Below are 17,783 nucleotides of genomic sequence, written 5' to 3'. Positions count from 1 at the left end.
CAAAGTTTCTTCCCTGACATAATACAGTATCATAACACATAGCAATATATAATATTAAAAATATTGATTAAGCCAAAATTAATTCACCAAAGAAAAACTAGGGACATTTGTATTTGGAAACAGGAAGGCAGTGAGAGCTGGGATGCTGTACGAAAGCTAATCTATCTTCTGAAATCTTACAAAATGCTGCATGATAATAATGTTTTTTGTATTAATTTGCTAGCTTTAGCTTTAGCTGACTTTTAGTTAGCTTTAGAGCCCAAATATGTTTGGTTGCCTTTGTTTCAGCTTTGTTTTTTGGATACTTTGGAGGGTGCTGGCAGTGTTAGCCGCTCCATGTGCTGCCTTGGGTTAATGTTACTAGCGCTAGCCGGGAAGGCAGTGTGATATTGTCATGACTGGGTCTACTGCTGAAGTGGGAAATATTTTGCTTTGGTTGTGTTTTTCTGGAAATATCCTTGCAACATTTGGACATTCACTGTCTTATAGTGCCGTAACTATGGCTGTAAGTTGTAAGAAGACCGCTTTGAGACAACTGCTTTTAAAAGATAATGAAGCTAACAATTTAGCACACTAGTGGGTGGGTAAGGTAACACTATAAACACATCCTATTTGAAGGCACCATGTGTCCCCGTTTGGGCACTTCATCATGATTGGCTAAAACAAATCTAATTTGCTCCATACACACTGAAAATAAGCCTCAAATGTGAAAAATCAGAAAAAAACAAAGACAAGCCTTTGCTCATAGTTTTACACTTACACCACAATTATCCCAGTTAATATTCTAATTATATTTTTTATTGCCATTGAAGTTAATTATTACAGAAAAAGCAGTGCAGGAGCGTCAGCACCCCAATTTCCTATGTCTTCACAAATCTTTTCATTTTTTCTTTACCTTTGTGCAAGAACAGATCAACAAGTAGATCAAATAAAAGATTAACAACTGCATGTGAGTTATTCTTCAGAAAAAGTGCATTAACAGAAACATCCTCATTCATAAAAGAAATATCTTGCCTTGATTCACAGATATATCATCATGTTGTGGTTTCAAATTTAATTTAGTTTCTAAAACTTAATACTACACTGTGCTTAATATACCTAAGAAGATGTAAGAAACAGAGGTCCTCTTACTATATTGTTTAGATTTTGTGTACTTTCTACACTTTCCACTGTAAACTTGCTCAGTGTAAAATATGTGACATTCCCCTCACTGTCACTTGAAGATGATGAGGTAGTCAGGGTAAGCTTGGCTATCGTGGAACACAACATACATGCTGGGGTTGTCTGTTCGGTCCACCACGCTGTCATAACGGTCATGTGGCCGCTGGCTGTCCCGAGATGGTGGCACCTTCATGCTGCTGTGGCCCTGAGTATAGATGCCCGTCAAGACTCGTGCCACAAACATTAACTGAGTTCCATCAGCAGCTGGCTTGGAGTAGGTGGGATGGGCTGAGTAGCTGGCGTTTACTGCAAAGTAGGTTCCATGACCACATGCAGTGGCTGAGAGAATGAGGAAAATAAGATTAAAAAAAAGAAATACTATATGTAAGAGGCAACTCATCATCATAATTATAAGAAACCAAGGCGAAACAAGAAGACAAAAAATGGTGAGGTTCAATTTAATTAAAATCTAAATCCTAAAATGCTAGAATCAGCCTGTTAATGTACCACAAATTATTCCCCCAAGTTTCACCTAAATTCCCAGAAATACAAACAGTTAGATTTCAGTACTGGCACTAATAATCCATAGCCAGTCATAAATATAGCAAGTACTGATTTCTAAGCAGTGAAAGATGCATTAATTTGTTGTGTGAAGAGCATTACCGTTTTGGCCAGCAAAACTCCTGTTGAACCCGTTTTTCATGATGGAGTTACAGTTGTCCTCGGTCGTCCCGTGGTACAGTATCTTTTCATGCGCTCCACCCTCAGATGCGTTCTTGTCAGAAATTTGCTTCTTCTGGGCTTCGTAGGCACGACGAAGATGAATGTTCTGCAGACGCTCAATCTAAATCAGGACCAAAAAAAACAGTGAGCTGCCAGACTTCCTGCTAAATGGTAAAACAATCTTTACTTATTTTAAGTTCAAAGCATTAATTAGGAAAAAGAACCGTATGCCTTTACACAGAACAGTACACTACATGCATATACAGTATTTTAGGTACTGAATCCACTGCTTTCCTCAAGTAGATATATACTGTAAGTTGTATGTATCTAAAAAGAGAAAATGGGCCGTGCTGTTGTACAGTGAGTTGACAGAAAATCTGAATGTAAAGTCACCCACCTTCATTACAGTCCGGGCAACAGTTCTTTTGAAGCCCTCCTTCACTCTCTTGTATTCTGGAGAGGAAGGCACCAGTGGCACCTTCTTCATGATTTCGCCAGTAGCCATGTTGTCCCAGTACAGAGGAAAGTCTGAAAAAAAGAAAAAAGAAAAAATATAAACAATAAATTGGTTATAAGTCAGTAGATAAAGTGTGTCTCATAAAAATGTGGAAGGACAGCTTTATTTTGTGATAACCTCAATATCTTCACTTCCATGAAAAGTGGGCCACTGATCTACATCTTGATGATCGAGTGATAAAAAGCTCCAGATGTTTGGAGATTAAAAATGAACTCATTACGGTTAGTGTGAGCTACAATAATAACTTTAACCATATTGATTACCACAAGATGTTATCAAAACATAACAACAATTACTTTTAGGTTCTTTCAATAGTGGGGTTTGAGAGCGAACCGTCTCCTCACCTTGCAGATTCTCAAGTCGCTTCAGCATCATTCTCTGTCCTCTCGGCCCTGTGGCCTCCATCTTCTGTAGATCCACAGTCAACGAGGTTCCCTGTGCGTCAACTATTTCTCCTGCTATATCCTTTATTTCCAGCTTGTGATTGGTTGTTTTGGGAAGTCTTTCCCAGTTGCCATTATGTCCCAGGAGGCACCAAGCCACACGGTTGTACATTTCCTCCTCCTCTTTGAATCTCATCGCTTTCCTGAGGGCGCCCTGCTGACACACATTGATCCTGTGCAACACCTCCTTGACGCCATCTTTTAACCCGGTCACCGTTAAGCTGCCAGTCTGGTCCACGTTCATATGCAGACCAACATTCTCCACTAGTTCGTTCAGATCCTCCATGTCATCGTCGGAGAGGCATTCCAGGTCCTCCTTTCTGAAAGTTTGACTGGAGCACTGTGTCTGATACAGACTTTTCAGCTTTGCCATGGCATCGTTAACGTCCTTCCTTAAAAGGCCCAGGAATGTGAAGACAGAGTTCTGACTTGTGGAGCTGGTCTGGAGAAAGCTATGATCTCTCAAAGACTGTGGTGGCTGTTCTTGTTGTTGTTGATGACGATGAGAGAAATGAGGTACTGACAGGGAAAACAAATCAGTTCTTTAATATCAGATTTCTTTAAAGAGACTTCAGACTTCTATATAAGAAATTTGCGAAAATTCCTGTCACCTCTGTTGATGGTGGCAGTGGCAAACGTCTGCATTGCTTCCTCTTTGAAAGCCAAGAAGACATTGATCTTAATCAGGACGAGGCGGATGGTGGTGAGGCTGCAAAGAGAAGCGGACGACGTGCCTGCCTTGATTCCTCGGAGGATGGCGCCTGCCACGATACCAGGGTCCAACCCACCAACTCCTGTATGAGCAGAATTGTTTACTATCAGAAGTAAAACTGACTTTAATAACAAACATGTAGAATGTCTCACTGTGTACTTACCAGCACAAATGGCAGGGATTGCGACGGACTCGAAATCATATGTTTCACAATAGTCAATGATCTTACGCACAAGTTCCTCAACTAAACCTGCGTCCTTTTCTCCGCACACATGGAAAAAGGCTTTACAGGGGAAGTTTCCAGGCTGGGATATAATAATGTCTCCTCGGTTCACCTTTGCTACACATACACACACAACAAAACAGGAAACATAAGCAAGATGCGGTTAAGTGTGGATTGCTTGGCAATGTCCGTCTGATCCTCCTTCCTCACCTGCTCTCAGTTCATCCTCCACCTCTGGTCCAGCTACAGTTAAGATGTCTTTGCACACCCCATCTGAGGAAATAAAATATTATGCTTATAAATGCAGAACCACACTAAGCACAAGCTGTGCTTTCCCATTGCTAATTCTTCTTTTGCCGTCCACCCAAATGCCTAACAATACAAAATATTAGCAGTAGAATATAAAAAGATCCATACAATATAAAACATAAAAATAACTAATGCAAATGCCCACAGGCAAATGAGAGTGTACACAATGAACTGAAATGTAAACAGAAACTCAAACTGAATAAGTAAACAGTTTGCCTCACCCATTTCACAATCAGTCCTTATGTGCTTTTACTTGCAGTTTTGAGTGTTATCTTACCTCCAGTTTGCTATTCCAATCCCTGTTTTTTCTTGTTTTTGACAAATTTATTAGAGTTCATCTTCTAGGTACAATGAAAATGTAATTCATCCAGTGGCTTTTTGAGATTTATGCTGACTAACAGCTGGTGGTAAAGTCAGGGGTATCATCAAAGTCATTTCATGGAACTCTACCTACCATAATGAAAATTTGTGAAGTCGGTCGTGTTTACCACAGCGTCTGTAGTCTCATTGCTTATGTCACCAAACACCACCTGTAGCTCAATGCCCCCGCCCACTGCCATGGTGATCTCATCGAGGTCACTGGTGAGGGACCCGAAGATTACTAAGAGGAAGAGCACCACAATATGGTCTGATATCAGCTTGATGTTGAATTTGATGAGTGAGGATGTTAATGAAGGCAGTCTGAGTGGTTTTCTAGTTACCTTGGCCTCCCTGGTTCATGTTTGAGCTGAGGTATTTGTAGACATCATGGTAGCACTGTAAATGACAAAATGCCAGCATTACACGAAAAATAACCGATGCATGCATCAGTTACAACAACTGTTTTTTATAGTCACCTCCTCAGAGTCAGGATAGCCAGGTTTAATGACGATGTGGATGGCAGAGAGAGACCCGGTTGATGTAGGCGTTCCAAACTGACGAATGCTCTCGGTCAGCACTTGGATGGCTTCCCTCAGAGGGTACTTAAACACTATTCCAGGGCCGATAATTGGAAAGGCTACTGAATTCAAGCGCTGTTGTACGCAGAGGTCCATACAACTCCTCAGCCCATTACCAAGAGCCTACAATACAAGAGTTACACATAAACTTACAGTAGATATTTCTTTCTGAACTTATGTGTAAAGAAAACTGTCATAGAGTTTGTAGAGCTAAACTTAGAGTAAAAGACGTTTTCCACTCCATCAAATATGGAAGCACAGTGAAGACATGAGGATATGATAAGTTCTTAAAAGTATTCAGCTTCACCTGGACACTCTTTCCTCTGACTCCATCCCAAGGCGAGCACTCAATGAAGAAGATCTTGGAGCACCCTAGAGATGAAGGAGCATCAACCTGCAGAATGTTACCAGGGGCGAGGGTACAGTTCGCTACCACAGAGTCAAACCTTGACTTGAGTGTGTTCCCTGCTTTCTTTAACAGACATGCACCAATATTTGTAGAAGTCAGCTGCTTGTTGAGCATTGGGACCACCAAAACATTCACCTGTAGAAATAATTGAAACAACATAAATGTGTGCATTGTGAGTGGGATTTGAGTTAAGGATATTAGAACTGAATGGAAAGGGTCTAACCTGCTCATCTTCTAAACTCCCAAGCTTGATATTTAGGTTTGTTTTGTAGACTGTGTTACTCCCAACACTGAGGGAGTGGCCTCTGTCAATTGAAGGTCTGGGTTTGATCCTGCAGGGGAGGCTGTTGCTTTGTTGCCAAGGGTTGACATTTGGGGAGTGAACACCTTTCTTTTCTCTGATAAGGACCTGGAAAGAGCTCTCTACCAGCTCCTTGCTGTCTTTACCATCTGTTTGGAAGAAGCGCTGAGCCCCTGGTCCATCTAGAACCAAAGTATCTGATATCAGATTGGCGAGAGCAGATGTGAGAGCTTTCTTGGCCTCCTGAACATCACAACGGGGACCAGACACAAGCACGCAAGGATTGGGAAAATGTGAAGCTTTTAACGTCACCTTGGACTGCTTCATGCTTATCAGTTGTAAGATTCGATCAAAACAGTCAACCAATTCAGGTTGTGACAGGTTCAGAACTTCTTGAGTCTCAACCTGATTGATCTGGTAATTGTGAAGAACCTCTCTGAGCTTGTTCACATTTGTGCTGTAGCCCACCAGTCGAACCTTGGTCACTGCAGTTCCACTTGGTCCTGGGCTAAAGCTGACATCCACTCTTTGTTCACCAGAGTTCTCCTTGTTTTTGGCTGTGTTGAGGATTTCTTTCACTCTGTCTAGATTTGGAGGCACAGCTGTAGCACCCTTTAGATCCACAGCCACCACACTCAGATCTCTCAACACTGCTGCCTCAGCCTCATCCAAGGCATCAGAGGACAGACTAGACAGAAGCAGGTCTGACTGCACCTCTAGGGAAACAGGATTCCTGAGGCTCTGCTGGAAGCGTGCTTGGTACTTTGAGATGGCACGACTGTATGTTAAGAAGGTTATTAAATCTGTAGGAAGCTGAACTCTCTTTTCTTTTATCCTCTTGATCAGTTCATTAAGTTTTGCTTCTCCCAACTGCACCTCCTTGTCAGGGCCTTCCAAGGTGATCATGCCGCTACCCCTGGTGATTTTAACCTCTGGATAATGTGCACGCATTTCTCGACTAAACTCTTCTTCTACCAGATTGAACTGCTTCCCCACAACAGGCAGCTCCCTCCGGGTCGGCACGCTCTTTTCCAGAAGTTCAGTCCTTGCCTTTACAACCTGAGCCTCTCCCACAACCACAGCATAGCCACTCTCTGTGTATACTTTAATATCATCGGCTGCTAAGGAGCGGTCCTGCAGAAGCATTTTGACTTGTTTTGGCTCAAACACATGATGGCAGACGTAGCGCTCTGTGAAATCGACGAAGACCAGATCCACCTGTTGCTCCCATTTCTCTGCAGTACCACCAAAGGCTCCTCCAGGCCCCTTCTCAATATCCCCCCTTACGACTGCTTCCTCTTCGTCAAAATCTAACTCAAATGTGCAGCCAACTGAAGAGAGTTGCTTTCCTAATAATTTGGATGCCTTAGGGTTGTCTCTCAGGTAGTACATGAGAAAAACGTCCAAGCGCTGTCTCTTCTCAAGACTTTTTGTGTTTGCCTTTGTGAATACCTAAGGAAGAAAACAAAATCAAACAAATCCATCAGATTTCTGTAATATTAATGAGAACACTGCATTCGGTTGACTGTATACTGGAAACATTACAGTACAGTACAAAACAATAATTTACAATAATTGATAAATTATTGTTTTGTCACAACATCTTGCACTATGCCCTTAACATCGGCAAGACTTTGGTTATCAGATGTTGGCAAAAAGATTATTTTGAGAATACTGTTTAAGTCACCGTTTACCCATATCAGGGGTTGCGTTAACTGAATATTTTCCGTCATTGACCATTCTTTTAAAGCTGCCGGAAATATCTGATGATCATCTGTCATTTTGACAGATTGCAATTCACACCCCTGACCACTTAGTGGTGAGTGACGTTATTAATTGGCTCTTGTCTCTAATTGCAGTTTGCGTTCCAAACATTGTGGAACTTTTATCAGTGCACGATTTCCTGGTACACCGATTACGCTGATGCACACGTCAGAGCTCGGCTAACGGCTACCAAATTGGAGGAATCGGATGATGGCAAGTTGCTAGGACAAAATTTGTTTGTGTACCACCGAAGCACTTCAACCCTATGGTGCCATCCAAGAGCTGTTAGCGCTAGCAGTCCCCGTCCAAGTACAGACAAGAGCAGACAGACTTTTAACCATTTAAAGTCAATACTGTTCTGAAAAAGTACTTAAAATGGCTCTTTAACTTTAGGTCTGTTTAGTTTTGGCCAGGGGTATTTTCTTTCTTTTTCTACTGTTTTGAATTGAAATGCAATTAAATGCATTTTTCCAGACATTAAAAGAGACTGAGTTTACAATATTCACGTCTGTGTCTATTATTTGATTCAGTCGTCCACTAAAATACTTTTAAATTAAAAAAAATTGCTTTTTGGGGCAAATATTGTTATCCGATTAAAATGTGATTAATCGAGAATAAATAATTACAAAGCCTCTAATTAATTAGATTGAGTCCAACCCCTAATTTTTAGTTAAATTGTTTACTAGGGCCATAGTAAGTTGATTTTGTCACCAAGAAAAAGTTTGCCTACATACATCTGCTTGATGTGTGTACCCACGGTGTGGATTCTCTGTTCAGCTTGTTTGGACTGAATATTAATTAAATATGAATGAAAATTAAATGCTATTGAATATGTTGTTATTATCATTTTAAAAAATTAAATGACGGGTAAATATAGATTATGATAGGATTTTTATGACCCTGTCAGTCAAAATGACAGACTACGATAAAGTCTAGTGCAATCTCTGACACATATATACACCACGTATCCAAGGAATATATTGCCTCTCTGGTAATCCGGTCAAAACTGTAAGTAATGAGTAATGAATATGTCTGTATACGGTTCTCACTGCGTTGTGGTGTGTATTTGACAAGGTTTGGCATAGTGCCATTTGAAAGGGTTCTCGGAAATACCTTGAAACTAGTCTGGCTACGTGCCTTGCTACAACCTTAGGCTCTGATGTTGACATTTACGGGAATCAGTCTAACCAGCAACAAACCTCACCTGTGCCTGGCTTGTCGATGGCTGATCAGGGTTCTGTGATGTACTGGTTCGGCTCACCGTCAAATGTAGTTCCTCACCAGGAAGACAGATTTTGTGAAACTTCCTCTGCAAAACCCTTTCCTGATCTGTGACAACAAAGCACATTTCAAAAACAGCTCAAATTCCAATGTATTGGACAAATTATTCACTTCAACTTTCTGTCATGGCCTACCTTCTTTTTCCTTGAAGCACACTTTATAGATGTTGCCTTCAATCCGTTGAATTATTCCACAATCTCCTCCCCCAGAGTCTCTTCTTTTGTTGAAGTGTCTCCTGATCTTCTCCTTCTCTCTGTCTGTCAAATCTCTGGCTTCAAAAAACAATGGATGTGGGTACTCATCCATTTTACCTACAATTCTACACTACTTGGACAACTCTTAGTATAAATGAAGCTTGTTTACCACCTTCCAGAGTGAACAGTGTGCTGCAAAGCCCAGTAGTTTCACTTTCACTTACAAGAAGTACCAACCTCTCAGGGTTACATAAGAAGAAATAGACACGCCCAATATCATAGGGCATTTCCTTGTTTGTCCAGGTGTGCAGGCAAAATGAAAAGTGCCTAATTTGTGAAACTATGATAAAAACAGGTTTGTGACTGTGTGATTAGTCTAAACCAAAGAAGCACTATCTCATATGAACACCTGTTGTATAACTGACATCTTCCTACTTCAAGCCACTAGATGTCCTACTGAGACTAAAATCTGTGCCAATACAGAGAAACATTAACAGTCCTGTAACATTTGCAGACTTAAGTTTATGTCATGTGTTATTTATTGTGCTTGGCTTGGTGTGTTCATAGATTTGATCGAGAACAAAGCTTGTTATACACCCCTCAGCATGAACTGTGAACAAAACAGAAGAGCAGTATGTCTGTGTGAATAGCACACCTCGCTTCAGTTAAAGTTCTGGAGATAAAACAGTGGAGGAACCACAGGGTCAATCAAAGCCCCCGAGAAGATCATTGGGAGTCACTCACTGACCAAATAATTGTTTTAGAATCACTGATGTCCTTTACCATTCAACTCACAGCCAAAATGTAGTCCTTGCTAATACAGTCACCTAAACTGTAGGTGTGACTAACTCTTTTGTAGGTTTAGGTAAACTGACACTCCTCGTTGGCAGCAGCCATCCCCACAAAAATGCTTTAGGAACAACTCAAAAAACATGAAGAACAGCACAAGGTGTTGACATGGCCTCCAAATTCACTGATCCCAAACTGATCAAGTATCTGTGGGATGATCCACAGAGGCCCCTCCCCTCAACACATAGGACCCAAAGGCCCCCACTAACAACATTCTGTTACCAGACACCACAGGACACCCTCAGAAGGCCCATGTCCATTCTCTGATGAGTCACAACTGTTTTGGAGGCACAAGGGAGACCTACACAATATTAGGAAGGTCGTCATAAGACTGGTCATATTCTGGCTGTGCTGATCCATTTATGATAGAATGCAAATATAGTTTATGAATTATCTTCCTAGTTGCCTGATATTCCAGGTATTCTTCACAAAAACAAAATAAATGCACTGTTTGGTGCTGTGCTGGCAACATGGATGTATCCAAGATTTTTTTTGTGAAAGTAGTTGAACAAATTTGCCAAAACAATAAAATAAAAACAGCTAGAAAAGTGTAGCAGAGCTACAGAGTTGGCTGATAATTCTCAGTGTGTGCATCACTGTGAGCTACTCCTTTGACATTACATGTAGCTATTTGGCTCTCTGTTTAATAACTTATTTTCCAGTAGTCATAAAGGCAAAGGACTGACAACTGCATAATTTAATGACCATGTGTCGGCTAGAGGCGTGCGTACATGAGTCAGTGGTGATAACTGACTGTCTTGGACAACCCTTTCCTCGTTGACCTCATTTTATTCAAGCTTTTATTGGTCATAAAGCCATGACCTCCACAACAACCTCAACGTTTTCAAGTTTTATTGTTGAAGAAAATTATCCTCTTTCATTTTCATTTGAAATACTTTTTTTATTTTCTTCAGTTATAAAATTTGATGATTTTCCATAATGTGCAAACATATTCTTACATAGTTTCAACTGCAGACAAACCACTCATTTTTACAGTTCATCTGAAACTGCATTAAGGCCATCCTCTTAAACAATAATAAAATATAAAATAAAATTTCTTTTTTAAGAGAATACTTTATCTCTGCAGACCAGATTCTACTCTAAATTGGCTAATCCAACTTAATTAAAGTGAATGATGAACACTATTTGGAAGTATTTTTACCATTTGACTAGTGACGATTACTGTCTAATCTAACTAGTCCACATGAATGCGCGACAGTGGTGTGAGCCTCAAGCTTCCGGGCATGTTGCCACTTCTCTATGCTCCAGTTATTACAAGTCATGCACATTTGAAGCTGCCCCGCCCACGTGGATCAGATTCCCCTCAGCTATATTTGTCTCAGCCAGCTGGAAGTGTATGTCAGCACTTGTTTGACAGCAGACAGACTGATCTGGGAACTTGTTCTTGTTGTCACATAATGGACAGACACTTCTCAGTTATTTATATACATCATTTATAATGTGCTGCCGTTGAATGGTGAATTAGTTGTCTCTTCTCCTAACAGTGTTTTCCCCAGTGAATGACTGTTTGGCCGTTCAGTAAGACATAATGCATGTTCATGTATGTGAGTCAGATAAGAAGACGTCTACAGCAGGAAAGAACTAACGGAAGGTGATCAGATAGTCAGGGTAAGCTTGGATATCACTGAAGATGACATAAATGCTTGGGTTATCTGTTCGGTCCACCACGCTGTCATAAAGGTCATGGGGCTGAAGGACGTTACGAGGTGGAGGCACCCTCATGTTGCTGCTGCCCTGGGTGTAGGTGCCAGTCAGAACTTGGGCCACAAACATGATCTGAGTTCCATCCGCAGCTGGCGTGGCGTAGGTGGGACTGGCTGAGTAGCTGGCATTTACAGCAAAGTAGGTTCCATGACCATATGCAGTTGCTTAGAAGACAAGAAAATGGGACGTTGAAGGATTAGCATATCTCTTTTCAACGAATTGCAAGTTTTTCTTGTCTTGATGGTAGAGAGCAACACAATAGTAATGACCACATATAACATTGTCTCCCGAAAGTCCTAAAACAAGCCTCTCAATCAGTTACTGCAGTCTTTTAGGTCAATACCTCAATTGCTTGAGTACTAGTTCCTAAAAAGCTTTATTAAAATCAAGGAATCTCATAGATTGAACTTGACTGGAACAAAGGGTTCTTACCATTTTTCCCAGAAAAACTCCTGTTGAATCCATTATTTATGATGGAGTCACAGTTGACCTGGCTCGTCCCGTGGAACAGACGCTTTTCTCCTGCTCCTCTTCCATGTACGTCCATGTGCTTTTTCTGCACTTCATACATTTGTCGCAGACGGATATTCTGCAAGCGCTCAATCTAACAAAAAAGACCAAAATGCTACATGGTTATTAACAAATCTAATCTGAACACATCCTATATACTGTACAATAGCAAACAAACGGTATCTACTACATATGCCGTTTGCTTAGTCCTCACTTCTTTTTTTTGAATTGGCCAAAATATTAATTTAAACATACAAGGAATACCTGCTCTTAGATTCCACTAGTATAAATTAAAACCTGTGCAATTCTGAATACGTTACATTGCATATGAAAATGATGCCAGATATTTGAGAAATAGGACGGCACAAATACAAGGTGGAGGGTGCCTTTGAAATCTTTACATATTCTTTCACAGAACTCTCACATATTACTTTTTGTGTGGATATCAAGCCAGTCTTCAGTTTGCTTAGCTTAACAATACCGTTTTGTGGTAAAAGCCACCCACCTTCACTATAGTCTTGGCGACGCTTTGTTTGAAGGCCTTGGATATTTCACTGTAGTCTGGAGAGGAAGGCTGCAGTGGAACTACTCTCAGCTTTTCACCAGGAGTCATATTGTCCCAGTACAGTGGAACAAGGAAATCTGAAAAAAGTACCAGATGCTGCAGTAGATCTTTATGTACTGCACATTATTTATCGTTGAAAACAGTTCAGACACTTGGTACCTTTCACACAACGTATGAACTCTACTAGACACATTTGATTTTCATGTATTATTAAACAATATGTCTAGTTTTGAAATTGTGTTTTTATCAAAAGACATTTTAAATGGAAATGGGAAAATATGTTACCCAGGTAATCACCTAATTGAATAACCTACTTTCAAACAGGTTAAATAATTAAACAATCAACTGGTCCATTATTGGGTCATACCAGTATGGAGTGCTGTGTTTAGTGTGTGTGCATGTAGAGGTGTCTTTAATTAACAGTATTTTGTGTTTATTTGATACCTTGAAGTAAATTACTTCCTTAGTTTTAGAAAATGTTTAAAGCTACCATTCATTGTAGCATTACTGCAAGAGAATCAGGGGGCTTTAGCTCATGCTAAATTCCAATTAAGTCACTCAATTCACTTGCAGTGCCCTGACAAAAGAACATTTTACTTACAACACCCCAGCTTGTCAAGAAGTCTCACCTGTCTGATTCTCAAGTCGTTTCAGCTTTGCTGTCTGTCTAGTCAGTAGGCTTTTGGCCTCCATCTTCTGTAGGTCCACACTCCATGAGATTCCTTCAGCATCCACTATGCCTTTTGTTACATTATCATTTTCCAAGTTGTGATTGGCTGTTTTGGGAAGTCTTTTCCAGCTGTGATGACTTCCCAGGATACACCAAGACACACGAGTGTACAAATCCTCCTCTTCCTTCCTGACTCTCACTTCTCTTCTAAGGGCAGTTATGGTCTGAAGCATCAACATCACCCCATCTTTTAACCCACTCACCATCAAGTCTCCCTGGCCAGGCTGGCCCACCTGCACATACAAACCCTGAGTCTCCACCAGCTGCCTCAGCTGCTCCATGTCACTCTGGGTGAGGTCTGCCAAGTCCTCCTTTGTGAAGGTTTTTGTGGAGCATTGAGACTGATACAGATCCTTCAGCTTTGTCATGGCATCATCAACTTTCTCTCTGCAAAGACCCAGGACCAGGAAGGCAGACCGCTTACTAGTGGAACTAGTAAGGAGGATGTTTAGGCCTGTCTTAGTAGACACTGAAGGCTGTTGTTTCTCAAGTGGTAACTGAGGATCTGACACTGCAAAGTGAGTCAAACATTCATAGACAATGAAAACACAAACAGAAAGAGTAAAACTCAAAGGAGAACCTTGATTTTAGGATTCAACAAGTTACCTTTGTTGATTTCTGCAGGTGCAAACATCTGCATTGCTTGGCTTTTAAAAGCCAAAAAAACATTGATCTTAATCAGTACAAGACGAATGCTGGTAAGACAAAGCGGGGGCCTGGATGACGTGGAAGTCTTAATCCCATGGAGGATGGCATGTGCCACAAGACCAGGGTCAAGTCCACCAACACCTGGACAAATAACATTCTTTAATACTTCAATTCAAATCTAAAACTAAAACAGTGGATAGGGTTAGGGGTTAGGGTTACACATCCATTGGACAAGAGAGTCTAGTCCCTCTAAATTCCCACATTCAAAACCACTTTTTTCATTCTGTGAAAGATAAGGCAATTCTCATTTAACTGTTATTTCATTTCCTTGTTTTCTACTCCAATTTAATGGTTTTGTGATCCAACAACCAAAATTGCATAAATAAATAGCATGATGTTTCAAGATTGTCATATGCAATATTTACTAGCACAGATGGCAGGGATGGCCACAGACTTGTATCCAGAAGTCTCACAGCGTTGAATGATGTTGTACACCAACAGTTCAATGATGCCTGTATTCCTTTCTCCACACACATGTAAAATGGCTTTACACGGGAATGATCCAGGCGGGGTTTTGAAAACAGCTCCCTGATTCACTTTAGCTACACCGAAAAAAAAGACACAGGTGTAAGAAGCTGATCAGTGTGTGCCATTTGGGAGTGTGTAACTTTTCTTTTTTCTCACCCATTTTCAGAATCTGTTCCACTTGTGGTCCAGCCTTGGATAAGATGTCTTTGCACACGCCATCTGCAGAATAAAGGTAATTGCTAAATATATAGACACATTTAATCACTTGGCACCCGCCTCTATCTACCTGATGGACTCATGAACACCTCAGGCCTACCTTTAAAGTTTGTGAAATCAGTCGTGTTCACCACAGCGTCTGTAGTCTCATTAGTGATGTCGCCAAATACCACCTGTAGCTTAACCCCACCTCTCACTGTCACGGTGAAGTCATCGAGATCACTGGTAAGGGACCTGAAGATAGCTAAGAGGAATATGTATATCATCAACTATTGATAGAAAGGAACTAAGTGTTGAGTGTCACAGTTTTAAATGTCCTGTTGCTTCAGATCCCATCACTTCAATTAAGTCACTCCTTTTCCAATTAATTACACATGCTTTCCAGTTTAGTATGAAGTAAACTACAGCTAAACCATTTTCTTAAGTAAACTTGGCCCATCTATTAAACTAAATTTTCCTGTTTAATTGTGAAATCTGTTGTCTTGTAGCTTGTTACTTCTTGTTGTATCCCATCAGCCCTGTTTTTCCTACCTTTCTGAATTAATCTTGGTTTCTCTTGTTGGAATATTTAGCCAAATATGTCAATATTTAAGTAAAGGAGATACATACTTATACACTGCTTTGTGCTCAGAAGAGTTACTCTCTGGTATACCTTGGCCTCCTTGGTTCATGTTCACGTTGAGGCGTCTATAGACGTCATGGTAGCACTGCAAATAAAAATGGCTGGAGTCAGCTATCTCATAGATGCATCATACAAAGGAATGGTTCAAACTATTATCTGTTGTTAAGTTATTAGATGGAAGTATTAGATGTCTCACCTCCTCAGCGCCAGGATCTGGTTTAATAACGATATGAATAGTGGAGAGAGACCCGGAGGAAGCTGAAGACCCAATCTGGCAAATCCTGTCGACCAACACTTGGGAAGCATTTCCAAGTGGGTATTTTAAAGCCATGTCAGGTCCAATGACTGGCAGGGCCACAGAAGACCAGCCTTGCTGTAGACAGAGGTCCAAACACTTCTTGAATCCATTGCCAAGAGCCTGTAAAACACAAGTGAGACAAGCTTCATGGCTTTAAAGGAATACTCCGGAATTTTGGACATAGGGCCTCATTTACAACTGAGCCGGTGTGATATAGGTCGGTGGAGACCGTTTTCAGCACATTTGATCCATTCCTTATATTTGCACAAATCACTGTTGCTAAACTGGTGTTGAGCTAGCGTGCGTCAACGGTAACATCCAGACTGTCACTAAAAACAGCTATAACTGCTCCGCAGAACACCCGAGACAAATGTATTATAATGTCGGACTATCGATGTACATGTCAGTGTTGGTAGAATCATTTTAGAAATTAAACCAACCTTGCATTTTCAATGATAAAACATTTTGAGGGACTAGTTTCTCAGCAGCAGCGGAATTTTACTTTGCGTGTTAGTAGTAGTGCGTCAAAACGAAAACCAACTCTGGCTCAAACTGGTACGGCTGATTTGATAAAACAACCTCATCTTCATCGTCCTCAAACTCCGAAATCTCAGCATAGCTTGCAGTGGCCATAGTCTCCTGTTATCCCGATTCCTTCCCACTAGCCTAGGAGGATTGACAGCAGCTAAATAATCTCACGTGATTGTCAGCGAAACCGGAACTGTCTTCCTCTGTAGCCTCACTAGCCCGGAGATAATATCAGTCCGCCGCTGCCGTAGCCTAAGCAACAACAGGGAACAAAGTGTAAGCTATTCCAATGCCATGCAAGGTTGGTTTAATTTCTAAAATGATTCTTCCAACACTGACATGTACATCGATAGTCCGACGTTATAATACATTTGTCTCGGGTGTTCTGCGGAGCAGTTATAGCTGTTTTTAGTGACAGGCTGGATGTTACCGTTGACGCACGCTAGCTCAACACCAGTTTAGCAACAGTGATTTGTGCAAATATAAGGAATGGATCAAATGTGCTAAAAACGGTCTCCACCGATCTATATCACACCGGCTCAGTTGTAAATGAGGCCCTATGTCCAAAATTCCGGAGTATTCCTTTAATAGCTCAAATATTAGGTTAACGTTTACAAGGGTCTTCTGGATCTGAAGATATTTGTTGAGTTAAACCTCGGAAGATACAGATAAAACAACTCATTATGAAATGTTATGTTAAACTACAGGCAGGCTGTAGGCTATTCCATTGCCTCCTTTGCCCTGCCCTTTGCTTTCTTTCTCTCCGACATATTCACATTTAAATTTACCTGCACACTCCATCCTCCGATTCCATCCCATGGTAGACACTCAATGAAGAAAACCTTGGAGCAGCCGAGAGACGGGGGCGCATCGACCTGCAGAACATTACCGTGGCCGAGAGTACAGTTCGCTGCCATCAGTTCAAAGTTCCTACTCATTGCATTTCCTGCTTTACTCAGTAGACATTTCCCAATTTTAGTGGAAGTTAAAATCCTATTGAGCATGGGCACCACCAACACATCCACCTGTGGAAATTATTAAAGTATATTAAAACTGGTCTTCTGATAAATCACACATAGACTGGTAATGACGAGAACAGAAGTAGTCTAACCTGCTCATCCATTAAACTTCCAAGCCCAATCTTCAGGTTTATTTTGTTGTTTTTCTGAAGAGTCTTGCTGAACCATCTGGAGAGTGAAGGCTTGAGAACTCTTTGGCTGTGGGAGTATTGTGATCTTGAGGAGTTCACGCCTTTCCTTTCCCTGATAAGGACGTGATTTGACTTCTCCACCTGCTTTTTGGTCAATTCACCCTGTGTCTGGAAATAGTGCAGAGCTTGGCCTCCATCTAGAATCAGTGTGTCTGATGTCAGATTGGCTAGACTTGAAGTTAGGGCCTGCTTGGCCTGCTGAACATGATATCGGGGACCAGATACAAGCACACAAGGATGCGGAGAATGTGAGGCTCTTAATGTCACCTTGGTCTGTTTCATGTCAGTCAAGTCTAAGATCTTATCAAAACAGTCTGCCATTTCAGGATGTGGTAAGATCAGAACTTCTTGAGTCTGAATCTGATTGAACTGGTAGTCA

General features: G+C 41.0%; 2 protein-coding genes across 2 annotated transcripts; both read right to left on the bottom strand.

Moving 5' to 3' along the window:
* Positions 1-1,193: 1,193 nt before the first annotated feature.
* Positions 1,194-17,275, bottom strand: LOC311491201 (uncharacterized protein). The gene is made up of 22 exons (XM_084549060.1): positions 16,983-17,275; positions 15,565-15,786; positions 15,399-15,453; positions 14,847-14,990; positions 14,687-14,749; positions 14,428-14,604; positions 13,961-14,143; positions 13,254-13,865; positions 8,916-9,092; positions 8,705-8,829; positions 5,659-7,188; positions 5,334-5,570; positions 4,925-5,149; positions 4,790-4,844; positions 4,543-4,689; positions 3,990-4,052; positions 3,720-3,896; positions 3,456-3,638; positions 2,746-3,363; positions 2,282-2,412; positions 1,825-2,005; positions 1,194-1,500 (listed from the first exon to the last, which is right to left on the bottom strand). Exons 1-22 carry the CDS (start codon positions 17,196-17,198, stop codon positions 1,214-1,216), a joined length of 5,808 nt encoding a protein of 1,935 aa, XP_084405186.1. The 5' UTR covers positions 17,199-17,275; the 3' UTR covers positions 1,194-1,213.
* LOC311490860 (protein mono-ADP-ribosyltransferase PARP15-like) lies at positions 10,762-12,782 on the bottom strand. Its single transcript, XM_084548600.1, has 3 exons — positions 12,565-12,782; positions 11,982-12,153; positions 10,762-11,713 (listed from the first exon to the last, which is right to left on the bottom strand). The coding sequence occupies exons 1-3, from the start codon at positions 12,670-12,672 to the stop codon at positions 11,427-11,429; spliced, it is 567 nt and encodes a 188-aa protein (XP_084404726.1). The 5' UTR covers positions 12,673-12,782; the 3' UTR covers positions 10,762-11,426.
* Positions 17,276-17,783: the final 508 nt, after the last annotated feature.

Source organism: Chelon labrosus, assembly GCF_963514085.1.
Source record: "Chelon labrosus genome assembly, chromosome: 1".
Taxonomy (NCBI): domain Eukaryota; kingdom Metazoa; phylum Chordata; class Actinopteri; order Mugiliformes; family Mugilidae; genus Chelon; species Chelon labrosus.
This window is presented reverse-complemented; position numbering and strand designations above follow the sequence as displayed.